Genomic DNA, 18,969 nt, shown 5'->3' with positions numbered 1-18,969 from the left:
AAACTTTCTTGGTAACCAAAATTTGTGAATAGCAAATATAATGTTTATCTTTTTTTTTTTTAAAGCCTTCTCAAATACATTTGTAACAAATTTAAATAAATAAAAATAATAAAGTCAAGAACTCACCATGGCAATAAAACGACCAATGAAACAGAAGTATGAAAGATGGTCTGGATTAATGGTAGATGCTGGATTGATCTGCAGACAATAGTTGTTCTTGCCCGCATACTCAAATAAGCAATACATTGGGTTCAAAACTTCATGTGAAAGCAAGAAAAACCATTCTCTATAAGAAAATAAATCAAAGTTATTTTTTAGCATTAACATGTGAACTTAAAAACAGATCTTAAATATACTCATATATACATCATACCTCTGCTCAATAGCCTTTAAGAACTCCACTGCCCAATTCCTCAGCCCTCCATTCAAGTTCTTCTATGATCTGGCTCTCCATTTTAAGTTACCTGCTAGTTTCAATGTGGCCAAACTACAAATTCACTGATCCTCATATAGATATAACATGCTTATTTTTATGCAACACTTTTGCTTGGATATGTTTTCTCAACTTCAACTCAGCTTAAATCCCACTTCAACAATTTTTTTTGAAGCAATTTCCAGAGTATTTGTATTAATATCAGTCACTGACTACTCTGTGGTAACAATCTCTCAATATTATTAATTTTTATGCACATGACTTGCCCCATCCATCAGACTATAAGTTTCTCAAAGGCAAAAGCCACGTATTTTTTGTATTCTTAAGTCTTACAAGCACTCTAGGACACTTATACAAGAGGTTTTAATGTACACTTACAGGTGATACTGAGATACATAACACTGCTGCTATAGAACAGTTTTAACTTTATTGTCACTGCATTAAAAATGAAATTAATATTTAAAAGGTTAAATCTTTAAATGTGATAAGCAATCTCTAACCTTTTACCACCCATTTTTTAAAGTTCAATATATGAAATCCAACTAGATAAAAGCATTACAAGATAAACTCAGTCTCCAAAAAGGTTCTTTTCAACAGCAATTTCTTCCAAAGAAGGGTTCCAAACTCAAATGCATACAGTGATATGTGAGTACAAGGGGCTTCCTTCTCTATTCTCTAGATGGGGCTCACATTCTCTGCTTAGCCACAATCCTCCATTCCTCATATCCCTGCTAAATTATTGGTTTTAAGGAAGAAGAATGTACAGGCATATTATTGTAGTCCTCAGACAACTGGGCAGTGGAGGACACTGTAGTGAAACAGAGTATATGCTAACCTATGGGAAAACAGCGAGTCTGATTGAGCTCACTGATGCCACATGAGAAGGCGGGATTGTTGGTCTATTGTTTTAAAAAAGAAGTCAGAAATCATTCTTAAGCATAATATAATGATTTTCAAATGTCTAAGTAATTTAAAAATTGTAAAATCACAATGAGGACCACCTCTCTGTAGGCTAGATCTGGCCTGGCAGCCTGTTAATAAATGCTTTTCTAAAGCTTTTAAAACACAATCCCTGACACTGCCTGAACAGTAGAGAAGGGAGTCCCTAAACAAAATCAACTAGAAATGGTAAATGCCAATTCTTAAAACTAAGTCCAGCTGCAACATAGTAGTAGTTGAACAAAGTGACTTCCCTCTATGATGAGGCTGAAGTAAGACATGCCCCAGGTAAGAGGACACAGCAGGACTAGTGAGACTGTGTTTAGATACATATATAAAATCTAGGAATAAACCCTCCAGATGCTTCAGATCATTTTTAGCCAAGAGCCCAGAGAAAACTGAATCAATTCAAAAGAAGAATGGCTAACACATGGCATCTAACCTTTTTCCTGATGCTAGCAGAAAAGGAAGAAAAATTCCTAACTAGCAAGAGGCAGAAGAATTAACTTTCAACATATTCTTCTTGATACTCTCAAATAAACTGAAGAGACACAAGAGGTTGAAAAATTATGAGACAACAGATGAGCTAGCAGAGCCTAAGGAAGAAAATGAAGAAAACAGTAAAACCACTAATGAAGAAAAATCACATTAGAAGCAGCAAAATGTAGGGCAGTACTGCAAACAGTGACATGAGGATAGGCTTGAGAAAAACCAAAACAAAATGGAAAAGCACAAAGATAAAAATGATTAGAGAAAAGATGACAGACATGTAAGACTGACAAAGGAGATTCCACATACCCATGACTGATGTTCCTGAAGAAAAATGGAACAAATGGAACAGAAAAAATATTCAAAGACATAATAGAAGAAAACTTCCCTGACATTAAGGAAGATCTTAATATATTCCTAAAAAAAGATACAAAACAATCAACAATGAAATTATTGAACTTCAAGAAAAAGGACTGTGTGGGCACCCAGAGGAAAAATAAGGTTCCTGCAAGGGGCTGGCCTCACACTTCATAGTACTAACATTCAATGATAGAAAACAGTGAAGCAATGTCTGAGTACTGGAAAACAAGTGCTGTGCAAGAAATTTATATCTAGTAAAATTGTTGTTTATATGTAAAAGCAACAGGGAACATTATGCAAAGACTATAGGAATATATCAATCCTGTAAACTCTGTAATAAACCATTTGATGATGAATCTAGCCCACCAATACATGAATTAAATAAAGAATTTAGGAATAAAAAAATCATGTTATGGAGGAACTGGCTATATGCATTAAAACCATCAAAATATAAAACTTAGACCCAAATAGTTGAGGCAAATTAGAACTCAGACAAGAATGTAAATGTTAATAAAGACAGACATTGTAAAAATACCATATTTCCTCATTTCTAAGATGTACCTTTCTTATATCTGAACATTTCTGAAATTGAGATAAACTCAGAATGGATGCAATATGAAGATTATTGTGGTAGGCAGTGTTTTGTTTCTGAAAAGTTTAATGATGTTACATGTAAACGAGGAAATATGCTAATATAAACAAAACTCTGATAATCCCACATATAACGTATCTGTTCCCACCAGTAACGCTTGGTTCTGTATCTCTTTTTGCCAGTTGTGTTAAAACTGTGATTTTGTAATTCTGTGTACCTCTGAAATATGAGTTCAAAAAATGAATTGTTTCTACGAAAAGTAAGTTTGAATTCTTTAGAAAGATTTAACAAAAATGTTTTGCTAAACAATAAATTGTTGCCAAATTAGTCTAGGGCAGAACAAATAAGTGACAAAATAAAAAAATAAAAGGATTTTTCACTCATATTGCTTCACAAGTGTCTACTGTTAACAATATATTTAGTGAATGTAGAAAACTTTATTCCCAAAAGAAACTAAGATTGGATTAAAAACATAAACATAAAACCAACATGATGTTATAATAGCAAAAAATAAGAATGTATGCATGGTAATCCATTAATTATGATATTTCTATACAATATTGTACAGCCATTTAAAAAAAGAAAATATTCAGACTGAGTGCTATGGCTCACATCCGTAATCTCAGCACTTTGGGAGACCGAGGTGGGGGAATCTCTTGAGCCCAAGAGTTTGAGACCAGCCTGGACAAAATTGTGAGACCCTCATCTCTACAAAAAGTTATAAAAACTTTTTTAAAAAAAAGAAGAAAGAGAAACAAATGAACTATTCACTCACTCACGCTATATATATGCTAACATAGAAAGATGTCCATACTATATAAAAAACCAAAATCAGATTCTACATTTTGTACATTATATTAATTCTGTTAAAAAAGCAGCAAATATTTATTACACATATATACAAATCTACATATACGTAGAGTAAACATATAGAAAGATAACCAAGAGAAGTAGTAATAATAATGGTTACCTTGTGTATTTAAACAAAAAACTCTGGATTGTTAATTCAACAATTTAATACAATATATTCACATATGTTTTCAAGAATACTTCCCCTGTATACAATGAAATATACTTATTTTGAAGCAGATATGCAATTTTTCATTTTACCTTGCTAGGCCACCATAATCAAGTCCTTCTTCTCCTCTAAATATTACATATAAGCGCCTCCTCAAGTCATAGGGTTTTAATGCCATAATCTAATTAACAACAAAAACATGAATATTTAAATACTCACATGCAGTGCAAGTTCCTTTCAAAACAATTTAAATTTATGCTATATTTTCAAAATTACAGATTTCCTTATCTTATGCAACAATGCTTTTAACTCAAGAGATGAATTGGTTTGTTTCACAAACTAGATAAAGACACACATATCAATCAATCCCGAACTCACTTTCACATATAGTTGACCTGTAAACAACATGGGTTTAAGTCAACATGGTGACTGCACATGTCCACTAATACTTGAATTTTCTTCAGCCTCTGCCACCCCTGGGACAGCAAGGCCAAGCCCTCTTTTTCATCCTCAGCCTATTCTATGTGAAGACAATGAGATGAAGACCTTTATGATGATCCACTTCCACTTAATGAATAGTATATGTATTTTGTCTTCCTTATGATTTTCTTAAAAACATTTTCTTTTCTCTAGCTTACTTTATTGTAAGAATACAATATATAATACATATATTATACAAAATATGTGTTAATTGACTCTTCACATTATTGGTAAGGCTTCCACTCAATGGTAGACATTAGCAGTTCAGTGTTTTGAGTAGTAAAAAGCTATACACGGCTTTTCAAATGTGCAAGGGGTCAGCACCTATAACCCCTGTGTTGTTTAAGGGTCAACTATACTCTTTCCCCCTTCTAGTATTAAATGATAGTTATACTTTGAGTTAATGGCATGAAGGAAGAGTTTGACACAAAAGGCTTTTAAGGTTAAAAATACTATCTCCCCTGCTAGTTTCACCAAGCTATACCAAAATCTTTCAACAGGTGACTTGCACATTTTTCTGACAAGTAGCACTTAGAGGCAAAAATTTTGTTCTGCATCCTGCTTATACCATACATTCCACTTCTCAGTAGGAAAGGAACTCTGAATATACAATGATGAATTTATTCACAGGCTAATATAACTTAAAAATAATACCTATACCCAATTTTCATAATCCTTAATAGCTTACATCAAGGTTACTGGTAAGTAGGCTTCTCTTTTGGATAGAAATAAATTACTTCCACCACACATATGTCAGGACCAGAGCCAAGACTGGCAAGTCTGGGTTGGAGTACAGCTCACCAGCATGCCTCCTTCAGGGCAGTCATGGGCTCAGTGCTATATATCAAATAGACCATGATTCTTCCCAAGACAGGGTAAAAAACAAAATAAAGTCTACCCTGAATTCAGATGTACACTTACTAAAATCAACCTAAACAGAATTTAGAACAAGTTGACCTATTTACACTTACTTTGCTAAGAATTTATTAACTAAAAAAAAAAAAATCAATTTGATAATAATTTAAGTATCATACCTAAAGTCCCATAGTAAAATTAAGTTATGGTTTGAAATTCTCTTTGGGCTCAGAGTATCATTACTCCATTTTGGCTTGTACAAAGTTAATAAAAGTCCCTGTATGTCTGAGTACACAGCAAAATTTGGTTCATCATTGTAATACTAAACAGGGGAATGAGACATCTCATTATGAAAAATTCTCCACTACATCAGAAAAAAACTGACAATACAGCCTTTGGATTTTTTATACTTAAATATTCTGCAGATGATTCAGGAAAGGTAAAAATATTGCATTCATTTATTCACTCATCAAATATTTATTGAATACCCTCTATGCCAAAGGCGTCATTCTAGGAACTAGGCAGAACAGCAGTAAATCAATAGTCCATGCTCTCATGGAGCTCACATTCTAGTAAGAGAGACAAAATATACCATGTTACGTGGTTAAGAAAAAGAATAAAGCACCATATATGGCTGGAATGTGACTGTAAGGGAGAAAAGCAGGACTGCCATCTTAAAATAGTAAGCTCAGGGAAGGTCTCACTGAGATCACAACATTTAAACAGAAACTTAAAGGTGAGAATAAACAGTTATTTAAGGAGTACTCAAATGGAATATAGTATCTACCAATTTAATTTTAATTTGATAGGATTATCGAAACATTTTTTGTTTGAGGTAATATACTCTTAGCAAACGATTAAGTGTCAAAACAAGAATCAACTTGTTCCAAAAGCTGTTTAAGCTTTATTTTAGTAAACATGTATCTAAATTCATGATAGAATGTCTCTCAGTCTCAGTACCTTTACCTATAACATGGAGATACAAGAAGAGCTATCTCAAAAGGATGCTGTGAGGATAAATGACATAAAATGAGAAATATAAGATGCTAGTGTTTTGCAAATGATAATCATTCAGTATATGGTAAGGTTTAGTATAACTATTATTAAAATGAGCACTCTGGTCAGATGCAGTAGCTCAAGCCTGTAATCCCACCACTTTAGGAGGCCGAGGTGGGTGGCTCACTTGGGCCCGGAGTTCGAGACCAATCTATGCAACATGGTGAAACCCCAAATCTATAAAAAGAAAAGGCACTCAATAAGTGGCAGTGGCAGTCATTATTATTATAGCTGTGTTCTGAGTGGTTTAAAAATCTCTAAAACACTAACTTTCTTTAGATGTATAGATTACAATGACACAAACAGTGTTGTTTTATTCTGCTAAAATCTTCCTTACCTGTTGGAAGGAATCTTCAAACAATGTCTGCCGGGACACATTGATCTTTACATGACTGGGCAGTGCATTAGACTGAAAACAAAAATAATATCATAATATCATCTAAGTTATAGTATATGTACTGTATAAAGATAAGACTAAATTACTGTGAGTATAAGATTTATTTACCACTGTAGTACCTGGCACAAATAACGGAAGTGAGCAAGTTTCCACCTAAAGCTGCGTTCATATGCAATTTGTGGACCACCTTTAGTTCTAAAGAAAAACAAAAATAAACCAAATTAATTCATAATTAAGTTGAATATTTAGTATTCAGTATAAAATCAGAGTGTACTAAAGTCCTACAAAATACTATAGGAAACTTTCTGCTGGGAGAGAAAGGTATACATACATAGCGGGCCAAAAGAAGTTCAAGCAGCCGGGCGCGGTGGCTCAAGCCTGTAATCCCAGCACTTTGGGAGGCCGAGGCGGGTGGATCACGAGGTCAAGAGATCGAGACCATCCCGGTCAACATGGTGAAACCCCGTCTCTACTAAAAATACAAAAAATTAGCTGGGCATGGTGGCGCGTGCCTATAATCCCAGCTACTCAGGAGGCTGAGGCAGGAGAATTGCCTGAACCCAGGAGGCGGAGGTTGCGGTGAGCCGAGATCGCGCCATTGCACTCCAGCCTGGGTAACAAGAGTGAAACTCCGTCTCCAGGAAAAAAAAAAAAAAAAAAAAAGAAGTTCAAGCAATGGGGACTATCACAGCAAGAGGACTCACACATACATAAAGAGGGACATTGTATTTATGGCTGGATCTTTTGTTAAGTAGTGAGTTAAATGAAATATCAAAGTCTACTACAGACTATTTCAAAGAAAATCTTAGATAATTCTTAAATCTAAGGAGGACAGTGGCTCCAGACAGAGGAGACATGGAAGGAAATTCTACCACGTCCTAAATCTAACCTAAAACCCAAACAAATATTCCTGGAGATAATAAGCAAAGCAAAATCGAATTCCTAGAAACAACATTGTCATCCAGGTCATATGGTTCAGGTGGTCAGTGAGAAAAAAAAGCAAAGTTGGTGGCATGGCACCTAGGAATATAGGTTTTACAATATGGTTTGACTGACATTAACAGAGCCTGGGTCTCTTGCCTATTGACTGAGGGTCTGACAGGCACAAAGAACTTTCATAATCTTAAGGAACACTTTGGAACAGATGAAAAATGCTCTCTTGTGTTGTCAGGTTCAAGTGAATTCGCCTACTCAACAAGCATTTACTGAATGCATAGCTAGTACCTGGCTTTCTTCTAGACAGTGAGAGCATTACTTATTAAAATGCCTGTTTTGTGGAGCTTATGTACCAGTGAAGGAGACAAGACAAAAAAAATAACAAATAAGCAAAGTACATATGTAATATATTAGAAGGGGACAAATGTCTTATCATTCCTGACCTAAAAGAATAAAAAAGGCATTGTTAAAAGGACAAAGGATAAGGAGTGATATGAGAAGAAGCATTTTGTAATTCTCAAAAGGGTAAAATGAGGAGAGCTCAGAGACAAAGTGACATTTGAGTGAAAACATGAAGGAGAGGGCATAAACCATATGGAGATTCAGGAAAAGAGCATAGCAGGCAGACACAAGGGCTAAGATCCATGGTGGAAGCTGAAGGTGTTCAAGGCGCAGTTAGGGCCAATGAAGCTGGAACATGGAGAATGAGGAGGAGCGAAAACCAACAAGAAGTTGAAGAGATAAGAGGGGTCAGATCCTATAAAGCTGTTTATGTTGTTGTAAAGTGTGCTTTTTACTCTGATTGAGATGGAAATCACTGAAGTTTTTTGCAAAGAAATGATTTTTAATTTTTGTTTTGGAAATTCAGTCTCTCTGCTGTATGGCGAATAACATAACATTGTACAAGTTGTGGGAAGAAAGCAGAGAGAAGACTCTGCTACCAAGCCAGCGAGACAACAGTAGCTTGGATCAAAGTGGTGGCAATGTGGGTGGTGAGACATACCTGGGCCCTAGATATGTTCTGAAGTTGAGGTAAGCAGAATTCTTGATGGACTGTTTGTGAGGTAGGAGAAAAAAAGGAGTTGAGGACAATTCTGATTTCTTTTTTCCCTAAGATTAAGTCTTGCTTTTGTTGCCCAGGCTGGAGTGCAGTGGTACAATCTCAGCTCACTGCAACCTCTGCCTCCCTGGTTCAAGCGATTCTCCTGCCTCAGCTCCCTAGTAGCTGGGATTACAGGTATGTGCCATTTTTGGAACGTCCGGCTAATTTTTGTATTTTTAGTAGAGATGGGGTTTCACCATGTTGGCCAGGTTGTTCTCAAACTCCTGACCTCAGGTGATCTGCCCACCTCGGCCTCCCAAAGTATTAGGATTACAGGCGTGAGCCACCACGCCTGGCTGATTTCAAAATTTTTGACCCAAGCACATGTTAGAGTGCGGTCACCATCAACTGAGACAGAAAATATCACAGGTAAAGCTGGGTTTTTGTTGTTGTTGTTATGTTTTAAATTTTTTTTCTTTTTTTTTAAGGATGGGGCCTTGCTATGTTGCCCAGGCTGGTCTCAAACTCCTAGGCTCATGTGATCTACTTGCCTCAACTTAGTGCTAGGATTACAGGTATGTGCCACCACACCTGGACAGAGAGCAGATTTTACAGCAGATTTTTTAAGGAGTTATAAGTGGAGATGTCAATAAGCAGCTGAATATAGAAAGCAAAATTTCAAGTGAGAAGCCTGACTAAATTTATGAGTCATTAGCAGACAGATGTTTTAAAAGCATGATACTGAATAAGATGCACCAAGAGAATGAATATAGTTAGAAAAAAAAGGTGGGGGGGAGCTGAGGATAAAAGGAAGACTTGGCAAAATAAAGACAGACCAGAAAGGCAGAGGGAAATCAATAAAGTATGGTCCACAGCACTACTTTTGCCAGGAGAGAGAAATGGATAGTGTCAAATGCTCCTGATAAGTCAAATCAGACAGGACTGCAAACCAATGCCTGGATTAACAATGTGAAGGTCACTGATGCCCTTGCAAGTTCAGTGTCAGGGGAACTTCCTTGGAATTGGTTTAAAGGAGAAACTATAAACAGCAATACAGAGACAACCCTTCAGGTAGTTTTCCTGTAAAGGGAAGCAGTAAAAATGAACTGTGGGCTGGGCGCAGTGGCTCACACCTGTAATCCCAGCACTTTGTGAGGCCAAGATGGGTGGATCACCTGAGGTCAGGAGTTCGAGACCAGCCTGGCCAACATAGTGAAACCCTGTCTCTACTAAAAATACAAAAATTAGCTGGATGTGGTGGCGAGTGCCTGTAATCACACCTACTCGAGAGGCTGAGACAGGAGAATTGCTTGAACCCAGGAGGTGGAGGTTGCAGTGAGCTGAGATTGTGTCATTACACTCCAGTCTGGAAGACGGTAGCAAAACTCCGTCTCAGAAAAAAAAAAGAAAGAACTGTGACTGAACATATTCGTAAAGGGAAGAGTTGTAATTTTTTGCCTCTTTTTTTAATATAGGAAAAATAAATGCTGATAAGAATTTAGTCGAGAAATAAAACCCGATGATGTAAGATATAAAGATGGTAACTATTGGAGCAATTAAGTAGAAAAGGTGGGGGTAGGAATCGAATGTACCAGCAGAGGGACTAGACTTTGATAAGAACAATGACAGTTCAACTACAGGAACAGGAGGAGGAGAGATGGTAGGAGATGAACAGATATGGTGATACAAATTTGCAAAAGACCTTTTATGATTGCTTCCATTTTCTTAGTTATGCAAAGACATTATACCTTAGAGTAAGAATGAAGGAGAGATCTGTCAACTGCTTAATTAAGGTATCTTTAAATCTAGAAAATCCAGTTTCACTGACCATCTCATTGTAGCAGTGTGATGTGGCAGTTAAGAGCACAGAGACGGACTGGCTGCCATGGTTTGAAACCAGTCCATTACTTGCCTTACAACTTTGCACAGTTAGTTATGCTCCCTATACTTCTCCTCACCTGGTAAAGGGAAAATAATAGTATCTACCTCAAGGGGTTAGTGGAAGATAAAATTAGTTAACACCTATAAAGTACTTAGAACAATCCTTGGCATATAGTAATCACTACATAAATAGTTGCCATTGTTATTATTAAGGAATTACAAGCCACAAATCCATTCTCAAATGAGAGCAAAGACAGCTATACTAAGGTATTACTTGTGTAGGTTTTCTTGAACTAAAAAGTAAAATGTTTTGCTAAACTTGAGGATGAATCTCATGTGCTCACTAAGCAACATTTAAAGGAAAACTTCAGGTTTTCACTTACACAGATGACTTCCCATTGCGAGGATCTTTGAATGTTGTTGTTCTTGTGTTATGATCAACAAAGTACCTTACACCTTCACGAGTATATCTAATTTCCCAGCCTTCTGGCAGGGGTTCTTCGTTCTGTAAGCTAAAAGATAAACTTAAAATCATAAGATGAACATTTTCTAGGTACTAAAAATATCTGATTCAAGATTGGTTGATTCTACCTACAGCTATATGCAAGATGACTTAAGGCTGCAGTATATACATACCCTTGAGTTCTTGGATCTTCCCACTGGGTTGTTTTCGTGTTATGATTCACAAAGTAAACCCTGTCTGTCGAATCCACTCTTTTTTCTAAAACATAAAGTGAGCATAATATTTAATAACTATATTATATATTTCATATATATATACACCTTATAGATTATTACCAAAAATATAACAGCTTACCCCAGCCTGGTGGCAAAGGTCCATAAGGGTCATTTTCTGCAGCTAACATTGAAGCCTGATTGCAGAAAAGATGGGGGAGAGAAATAAAATAACAGTGTTTTAATATGAAAGTAGAAATAAGCCAAGCATGTGGCGGAATCACATTTTATAATAATTTTTTTAAAATATGATAAAAAATAAGCACAGGGGCTCACGGCTGTAATCTCAGCACTTTGGGAAGCCAAGGTGGGAGGATCACTTCAGCCCAGAAGTTTAAGACCAGCCTGGAAGATCTTGTCTCTATTAAAAAAAAAATTTTTTTTTAAATTAGCCAGACGTGGTGGCACATGCCTCAAGTCCCAGCTACTTGGAAGGCTGAGGTGGGAGGATCAACTGAGCCCAGGAGTTAGAGGCTACAGTGAACTGTGATCACACTACTATTGCACTCTAGCCTGGGCGAAAGAGCAAGAAGCTATCTCAAAAATATATCTTTGTTAACAGAGAGAGAGAGAGAGAGAGAGAGAGAGAGATGGATGGATAGACAGATAGATAGATAGATTAAAGAAATATAGCAATTTCAAAACACAAAGGTTTTTTTTATTTTTTTTGAGACAGGATCTTGCTCTGTTACTCATACTGGGATATAGTGGCATGATCTTGGCTCACAGCAGCCTCCGCTTCCCAGGCTTAAGCAATCCTCCCACCTCAGCCCGTTGAGTAGCAGGACTACAGACATGCTGCACCACACCAGGCTAATTTTTGTATTTTTTGTAGAGACAAGGTTTTGCCATGTTTCCGAAGCTGGTCTTGAACTCCTAGGCTCAAACGATCCATCTTCCTCAGCTTCCTACAGTGCTGGGATTACAGGTGCGACCCACCACTCCTGGCCAAGACACAAAGTGCTTAAAATGTCATGAAGAGGAGACTATCAACTAATCAAATTAATTATTAGTTTTTCCAGAATGATTTAGAAATAATATACTGGGATCAATACTTTAATCTCCCAGTCCTTCCATACTAATCTCTAGAGGGAACATGAAATGGGAGATAAATATATAGGAAATCATGGTGTTTAAATGTGGCAATATTATTTGTTTAAAAATAGAACAATTATCACAATTTTCTTTAAAGCAAATGCCTACTAATAAAACTAACACTCAACTCTAGTATCATTTGTAGAAATTTTTAATTAGTACCTTTTATATTTTCACACATACATAAAACATTTTTATGTATGTTTCCACATTCTTATTATAACCTAGAAATATATTCTGAGAAAATATAAGCATTCTATCAAGAATTCTAAAATAATGACAAATATAAAAATCATTACTTGAAAAATTATTTCTTAAAATATATGCTTGATGAATAAAATACATTCTTGATGAATATAATCTTGTAACACACCCTGTTACAAAATAGATGCTTGATGAATAAAATATATGCTTGATGAATAAAATAAAATATATTCTTGATGAATATAATCTTGTAACACACCCTGTTAATTGTACTCAATATTTATCTTCCACCTGTTCTTAAGAACCAAATCCCTGTTTTGTTTGAGGCAGGAATGTGGCCATAAAGATCATTCCATTCCCCCTCCCTTGCAGCTGAGTTGGTAGCGTGACCAATTCTGGCCAATGAGGTATAGGCAGAAGGCCATGATGAGGGCATCCTTCTCTAAGTAAAAAAGACAGGGCTTGCAACAACAGAGCCATCTGCCCTTTCAATTCCTCGTTCTCTTTCTTTATGCCTAGACTGTGGATGTGAGGCCCACAGCACAGTGCTCCATATAAATGAAGTAATAGGCCTGAAGCATGATACAGATGGCAGAGTAAAAAGACAGAAAGAACCTGGGTCCTTGATGGCACTCCTGAGTCAATGCAGCATTTGTTTTAGACCTCTACCCCAGACTTGATGTTGTACTGAGATAATTAAACCTCAGTGTGTTTAAGGGGATTCTATTACTTGCAAGAGAACATTCTTCTGATACTCATCTGTTACTTTATTCTGCCCTGTTCACCAAAGGTTTTCATGTACAGGTAAGTCCAAGCAAAAACAAACCCACACAATATTGAGGGAATGTATTCTCTCCTCGGGTCCACAAGGGGGCATGGTTTCAAAGACAAGAACTTCCCAGTGACATGCTCAACCTGCATTTTTTCACTTCTCCATCTGGGAGCTTAGAGGTTTTTGTTTAACTTTCACTCACAAGGTAAGATAGACTGCCCAGAAATCAAAGGTCAATCCCTCTAGCAGGAGTTTAAAGGAATTCCTTTCATAGGACAAAAAATTTAAATACAGCAGGAATAACTCCCAGGTTAAAAGTCCCCTTCTCTTGCATATGTTTAGACTCCACTTCTGGATCCCCTCTCATGACAGCATGGGAGTTCGCTCTCTTTCTATTTCTTTCTCCTTTCTCTCTCTCTCTGCCTAAATAAATCACTTTCTGCAAAACTCTTTGAGGTCCAGTATTTACTTAAACAAACTCACCATGTCCTGTGGGGTCCTCTTCCCCATTCTTGGGTGAGTGAGGGACCAAGGGCCTGGAAGAACACATCTTATCCGGGAGCTGAGCCTTCCCCACGTCCCGCAACCCAGTCTCAATATTATAACTATACATAGCTAAACTATGGAACCTTACCACAAATTTCTATACAAGTCATGAAAGAACCAGCAATTGAAGGCAGCAGGAGACGCTATGGAAACTAGGCTGCCCACTCCCTCCCTGCTAGCTACATACAACCAAGAGAGTGGGTCAACCTGCAAATGAGAACTTATTATTTAATCTCTGAAAACAATGTGGTTGAGGCCAGACACAGTGGCTCACACCTGTAATCCCAGCACTTAGGGAGGCCGAGGCAGGTGGATCACTAGGTCAGGCGTTTGAGACCAGCCTGGCCAACGTGGTGAAACCCTGTCTCTTCTAAAAATACAAAAATTAGCCAGGAGTGGTGGCAAGTGCCTGTAGTCCCAGCTACTTGGGAGGCTGAAGCAGGAGAATCACTTGAACCTGGGAGGCAGAGGTTGCAGTGAGCCAAGATCACACCATTGCACTTCAGCCTGGATGACACAGCGAGACTCTGACTAAAAAAAAAAATTTGGTTCCAAGAGCCAGACTGCGGGAGGATTATGCAGAAAGTTACTTACATTTTCTTTTTATGTCTCTTTCCTACTTCCTTTCTATCTGCTAGCTTCTACACTTTAGGTTTTTTCAAGTTACTTCAAAACACTATCTGCAGTTGCCCAGTACTTAAAATTTATCTTTTCTACCTTCTATGATCAAACCATTTATCAAAGGAGTTTTGTTTTGTTTTTTCCACTCCTCTCATGGATGTTTGCTTATGGCAATCAGTAAATCACCACTGGTCAAATTCTCAGACAGCATTAGATTTTTTGGACAAAACTTTCCAGTTCTGGAAATACCTTTGATGGGGCAAAACAGATGAGTGTTGCTTTTTAGAATCTAGAAAGAGAATCAGAATAGCTAGAATACTGCAAGACTGGCTCTAAGTAAAATCATAAGGTAACTGGTTTTGTTTAAAGGAAACAAAATTATTATAAAGGTGGAGGATTAAAAATTAGTAAAAGTATTATTTTATTAAGGATTGCATTTATGAAACTATCCCTTAGTAAGGATATAAAACTTAGTGTATGAGTTATGTTAGTAAACTATTATATTTTTAAATATTATTAAGTGCTTATATATATCAGAAACACTATTTATTAAACATTAACTAAAAAATATCTTGTGACACAGTCTATACCATTTCAAAAAGTATCAAAATAAATATGTGATTATGGTCAAGGAATAGCAAAAAAAAAAGAAAAATCACCATAATAGGGGACAAATGCCTGAGGGAGGAAGTTATGTCAACGTCTTATAATTTGCTAATTACCGAATAGAGGTATCGTTGGTTAAACTGTTGCATAGCTCCCTGCAACTGGTTCCGCTGAGATTGCCACTGTTCAAAATTTCGGACAGATTCCATGGTAGGCCGCTGCCATGTTGTTGTTCTGGTGTTATGATCCACATAATAAACTCTTCCACGATCATCAACTCTTCTTTCCCAACTACCACAAATAAAACAAACAATAATAAAAATAAACAATCATCTCTTAATATAAGAAAATGAAAAGCAGTTATTCACTCAATTTAAAAATCAAGATATGTTAAAATAACTTAAAAATAATATAAGTATTGATTTTTTCAGAAAAACAAAAAAACTATGAACTATTTATTTTAGCTAAATTACCTTTCCATTCTACCAATAATATCTTTTTTCTTCTTTAATCACTTTAATGTTTAGTTCCCACACTAGAAGTGGTTGCTTATTTTCCTTTTCTTTTTTTTTTTAAATGTTATTGTAAGTTCTTGGATACATGTGCAGAACATGCAGGTTTATTACACAGGTATAAATGTGCCATGGTGGTTTGTTGTACCTATCAACGTATCACCTAGTTTTAAGCCCCGCAAGGGGAGGGAGAGCATTGGCACTAATATAATTTCTAAAGACTGTCTAAAAAGACGCCACCGAATGAACAGTTTCAGTATCACTCTGGCTACTCTTTCTGCTTTTTTAGGGGGATGGAGTTTCGCTCTTGTTGCTCAGGCTGAAGTACAACGGCACGATCTCAGCTCACTGCAACCTCTGCCTCCCAGGTTCAAGCGATTTTCCTGCCTCAGCCTCCCGAATAGCTGGGATTGCAGCCACACACCACCATGCCGAGCTAATTTTTGTATTTTTAGTAAAGACAGGGTTTTACCATGTTGGCTAGGCTGGTCTCAAACTTCTGACTTCAGGTGATCTGCCCACTTCTTGGCCTCCGCAAGTGTTGAGATTATGGGCATGAGCCACCACGCCCGGCCACTCCATCTTTTTCATCATCATCTTTTTCTTTCTCTTTTTTTGAGATGGAGTTTCCCTCTTTTGCCCACTGCAGTGCAGTGGCATGATCTCAGCTCACTGCCACCTCCACCTTCTGGTTTCAAGCAATTCTCCTGCCTCAGCATCCTGAGTAGCTGGGATTATAGGCGCCCACCACCACACTTGGCTGATTTTTGTATTTTTAGTAGAGACAGGGTTTCACCATGTTGGCCAGGCTGGTCTCAAACTCCTGCCCTCATGATCTGCCCGCTTGGGCCTCCCAAAGTGCTGGGATTACAGGAGTGAGCCACCATTCCTGGCCTCTTTTTTTTGATAAGCATTTACTGACAGTGCCTGCTGTATACCAAGCAATCTGCTCTATAGCCAATGCCCGTGTTCAGGATGAGTTAACTGAACTATTTTTATTACTTTTTAACTCACCTCCCTGCCATTATATTGCTGCCAATTATCTTCCTGAAATGCAGGTGGACTCCATGTCATTCCACCCACAATGGCTCAATGGCATGGCATAAAAATGAGTTGTCCACCTTTTCAGCCTCATCTCCCTGAGATCCTACAAGGGTGATACACTAGTTCCAAGTGTATCACGTGTTGAATTTTGTCATGCCTTTGCCTCACAGAATACCCTTCCCTATTTCCCACCAACCAGAATTCTACTCATCCTCCAGGGTTCACTCTAACTCCCACCTGTTCTACAAATGTAGGAACTATTAAACCTATTTTTGTCATTAATGTATACAATGATCTTAAAATCCTTTCAGTAACCAATTCTAAATTTCTTATATAAACTTGTTGCTAAAAATACAATGGGCTCACAATAGATTCTAAAGATGAAATTAAAGACAATCTCTGCCTAATTTTTGGACAAGAGTTTCAGTGAAATAATCCCCATAAACTGTAGAGAGTTATGAAAGAACACAAAGTTAAAGGAAGACTCATTTGTGAATGGCCTTAAGTGACAGCCTAATAACATGAAGTTTAGTATGTAATAAAAACATTATTAATTTAAAATCTTCTACAATTTTAGGTATAAGTTCACTAGTGGCAATCTATCTAGATCATTGTTTTGAGCCACTTTAATATTTAAGTCATTAAATCTTATGAAATAACATAGTTTAGAACACTATCCATGGAGAACCATATATATAAACTGTCCTAAATATTACCTTTCCTTAAAAAAATAATAAGGACTGACAATTTACCCAATTTTGCAATATCTCTCAGTAACTCATGCCAATGTTTGACAGTCTCTTGAGGAAGCTCTACAGACTATCTGCTCTCATTGACTAAACATTCATTATTTATAAAAAGGAAATGTAAAGAAATTGAATATATGCAGAATGAAAGAATCAAATTTTGCTGTACTAAATAAATTTAAAAACCACAGGTGAGATAAAATATAACTGCAGGTGCATAAAGGTGCTATATTACCCTGGAGGTAAAGGTTGTGGTCTCTCCCATGTGGTAGTTCGGGTATTATGATCCACATAATAGGTTCTACCATGAGGATCTTTTCTTTGTTCCCACCTTTAATAAAAATACAAAAATAACAGTAAGAAATAACACTCTAGGACAATCTTAAAAATGACTCTCCTTTGTAATCAGAAAAACGACCGATAAACTTTACATTAAAAGACTATACACACAGCTATATATATAAAGGATACTATATATATAAAAGTGTTCGTTTTCTCAATTATTAGTACTTTTTAAACCTCTTAATTGTTCCCTTTTTATTACAGTATTGGAAATTCAAAAAGTATAGTTAGCAGAAAAGGAACAGAATACCCCACATTTTAAAAAGGTAGTAATTTATAGAATTCCAAATTATCAGAAAACAGAAATTGAATCAAGAATAAAGGAACCTTCAACTTAATATTAAATCCAAGGCACAAAATGTCTATTAAGTAATATATTGACTTTGCTACAATTTCAAAAGTACCCATCTAAAAGATTTTTAGCAGAAATACCTTAAAGAAATATGTGGTGATACTGCTCCATGAAAATTCTTTCACCTGTGTGCATAGTGTCTTTTTTATGTGTGCATATTTATTTCAACTTTGGTTTTGGTAGGTCTCTGAATTTATAGAAATTATTATTTTATCTTATTCTATTTTGAAGACTCTCAATCTCTCATTTCTCCTATTCTCATTTTTTCTTCTGTGATTCCTGTTAATTTCTCTTCAGTCTTTTCTTAATATGGTATATATAGAATAATTTTTAAAAATAAAAACTGGTGGGCCAGGCACAGCGGCTTATGCCTGTAATCCCAGCACTTCAGGAGGCTGAAGTAGGTGGATCATCTGAGATCAGAAGCTTGAGACCAGCCTGACCAACAGGAGAAACTCCATCTCTACTAAAAATATGAAAAAAAAAAAAAAAATTAGCTGGGCATGGTGGCACACACCTGTAATCCAAGCCACTCAGGAGGCTGACTCATGAGAACTGCTTGAACATGGGAGGCAGAGGTTGCAGTGAGCTGAGACTGCACCACTGCACTCCAGCTTGGGCAAAAGAATAAAACTCTCTCAAAAATATAAAATAAAATAAAAATAAACAAATAAATAAAAACTGGTACTTCTGAGTTTAAGATTTGTTTTCAATTTTTAAGTAGAATAGCCAGAACATATTTTCCTTATTCTTAAACACAAGAACTCAAGAAGGTAGTGTTTAAGAAGGGGCATGAGAGAGTATTCCTGGGATGCTGTCAGTGTTCTATGTTTTGGCTTGTGTGATGGTTAAAATGTGTATTTTGTGATAAATCAGCTTCATCTATATATTTTGGAGGAAAGCACTTTTCTGTGAA

General features: G+C 36.5%; 1 protein-coding gene across 4 annotated transcripts in view; it reads right to left on the bottom strand.

The window, feature by feature from the left end:
- WWP1 (WW domain containing E3 ubiquitin protein ligase 1) overlaps positions 1–18,969 on the bottom strand; it is a 144,230-nt gene that overhangs the window by 47,856 nt on the left and 77,405 nt on the right. For all 4 annotated transcript variants that reach the window (XM_064384340.1, XM_064384343.1, XM_064384341.1 and 1 more), the window contains 9 exons: positions 17,595–17,690; positions 15,174–15,348; positions 11,296–11,350; positions 11,115–11,199; positions 10,862–10,990; positions 6,739–6,814; positions 6,560–6,631; positions 3,924–4,012; positions 127–286 (listed from right to left, as the gene is read on the bottom strand). In XM_064384340.1, coding sequence (XP_064240410.1) covers positions 127–286; positions 3,924–4,012; positions 6,560–6,631; positions 6,739–6,814; positions 10,862–10,990; positions 11,115–11,199; positions 11,296–11,350; positions 15,174–15,348; positions 17,595–17,690 — 937 coding nt within the window. The remainder of the gene's footprint in view (positions 1–126; positions 287–3,923; positions 4,013–6,559; positions 6,632–6,738; positions 6,815–10,861; positions 10,991–11,114; positions 11,200–11,295; positions 11,351–15,173; positions 15,349–17,594; positions 17,691–18,969) is intronic.

The sequence above is a fragment of the Aotus nancymaae genome, unplaced genomic scaffold (genome assembly GCF_030222135.1).
Source record: "Aotus nancymaae isolate 86718 unplaced genomic scaffold, 86718_ANA_hifiasm-v0.15.2.pri h1tg000036l, whole genome shotgun sequence".
Lineage (NCBI taxonomy): Eukaryota > Metazoa > Chordata > Mammalia > Primates > Aotidae > Aotus > Aotus nancymaae.
The sequence above is the reverse complement of the archived record's forward strand: the minus strand, read 5'-3'. Positions and strand labels throughout refer to the sequence as shown.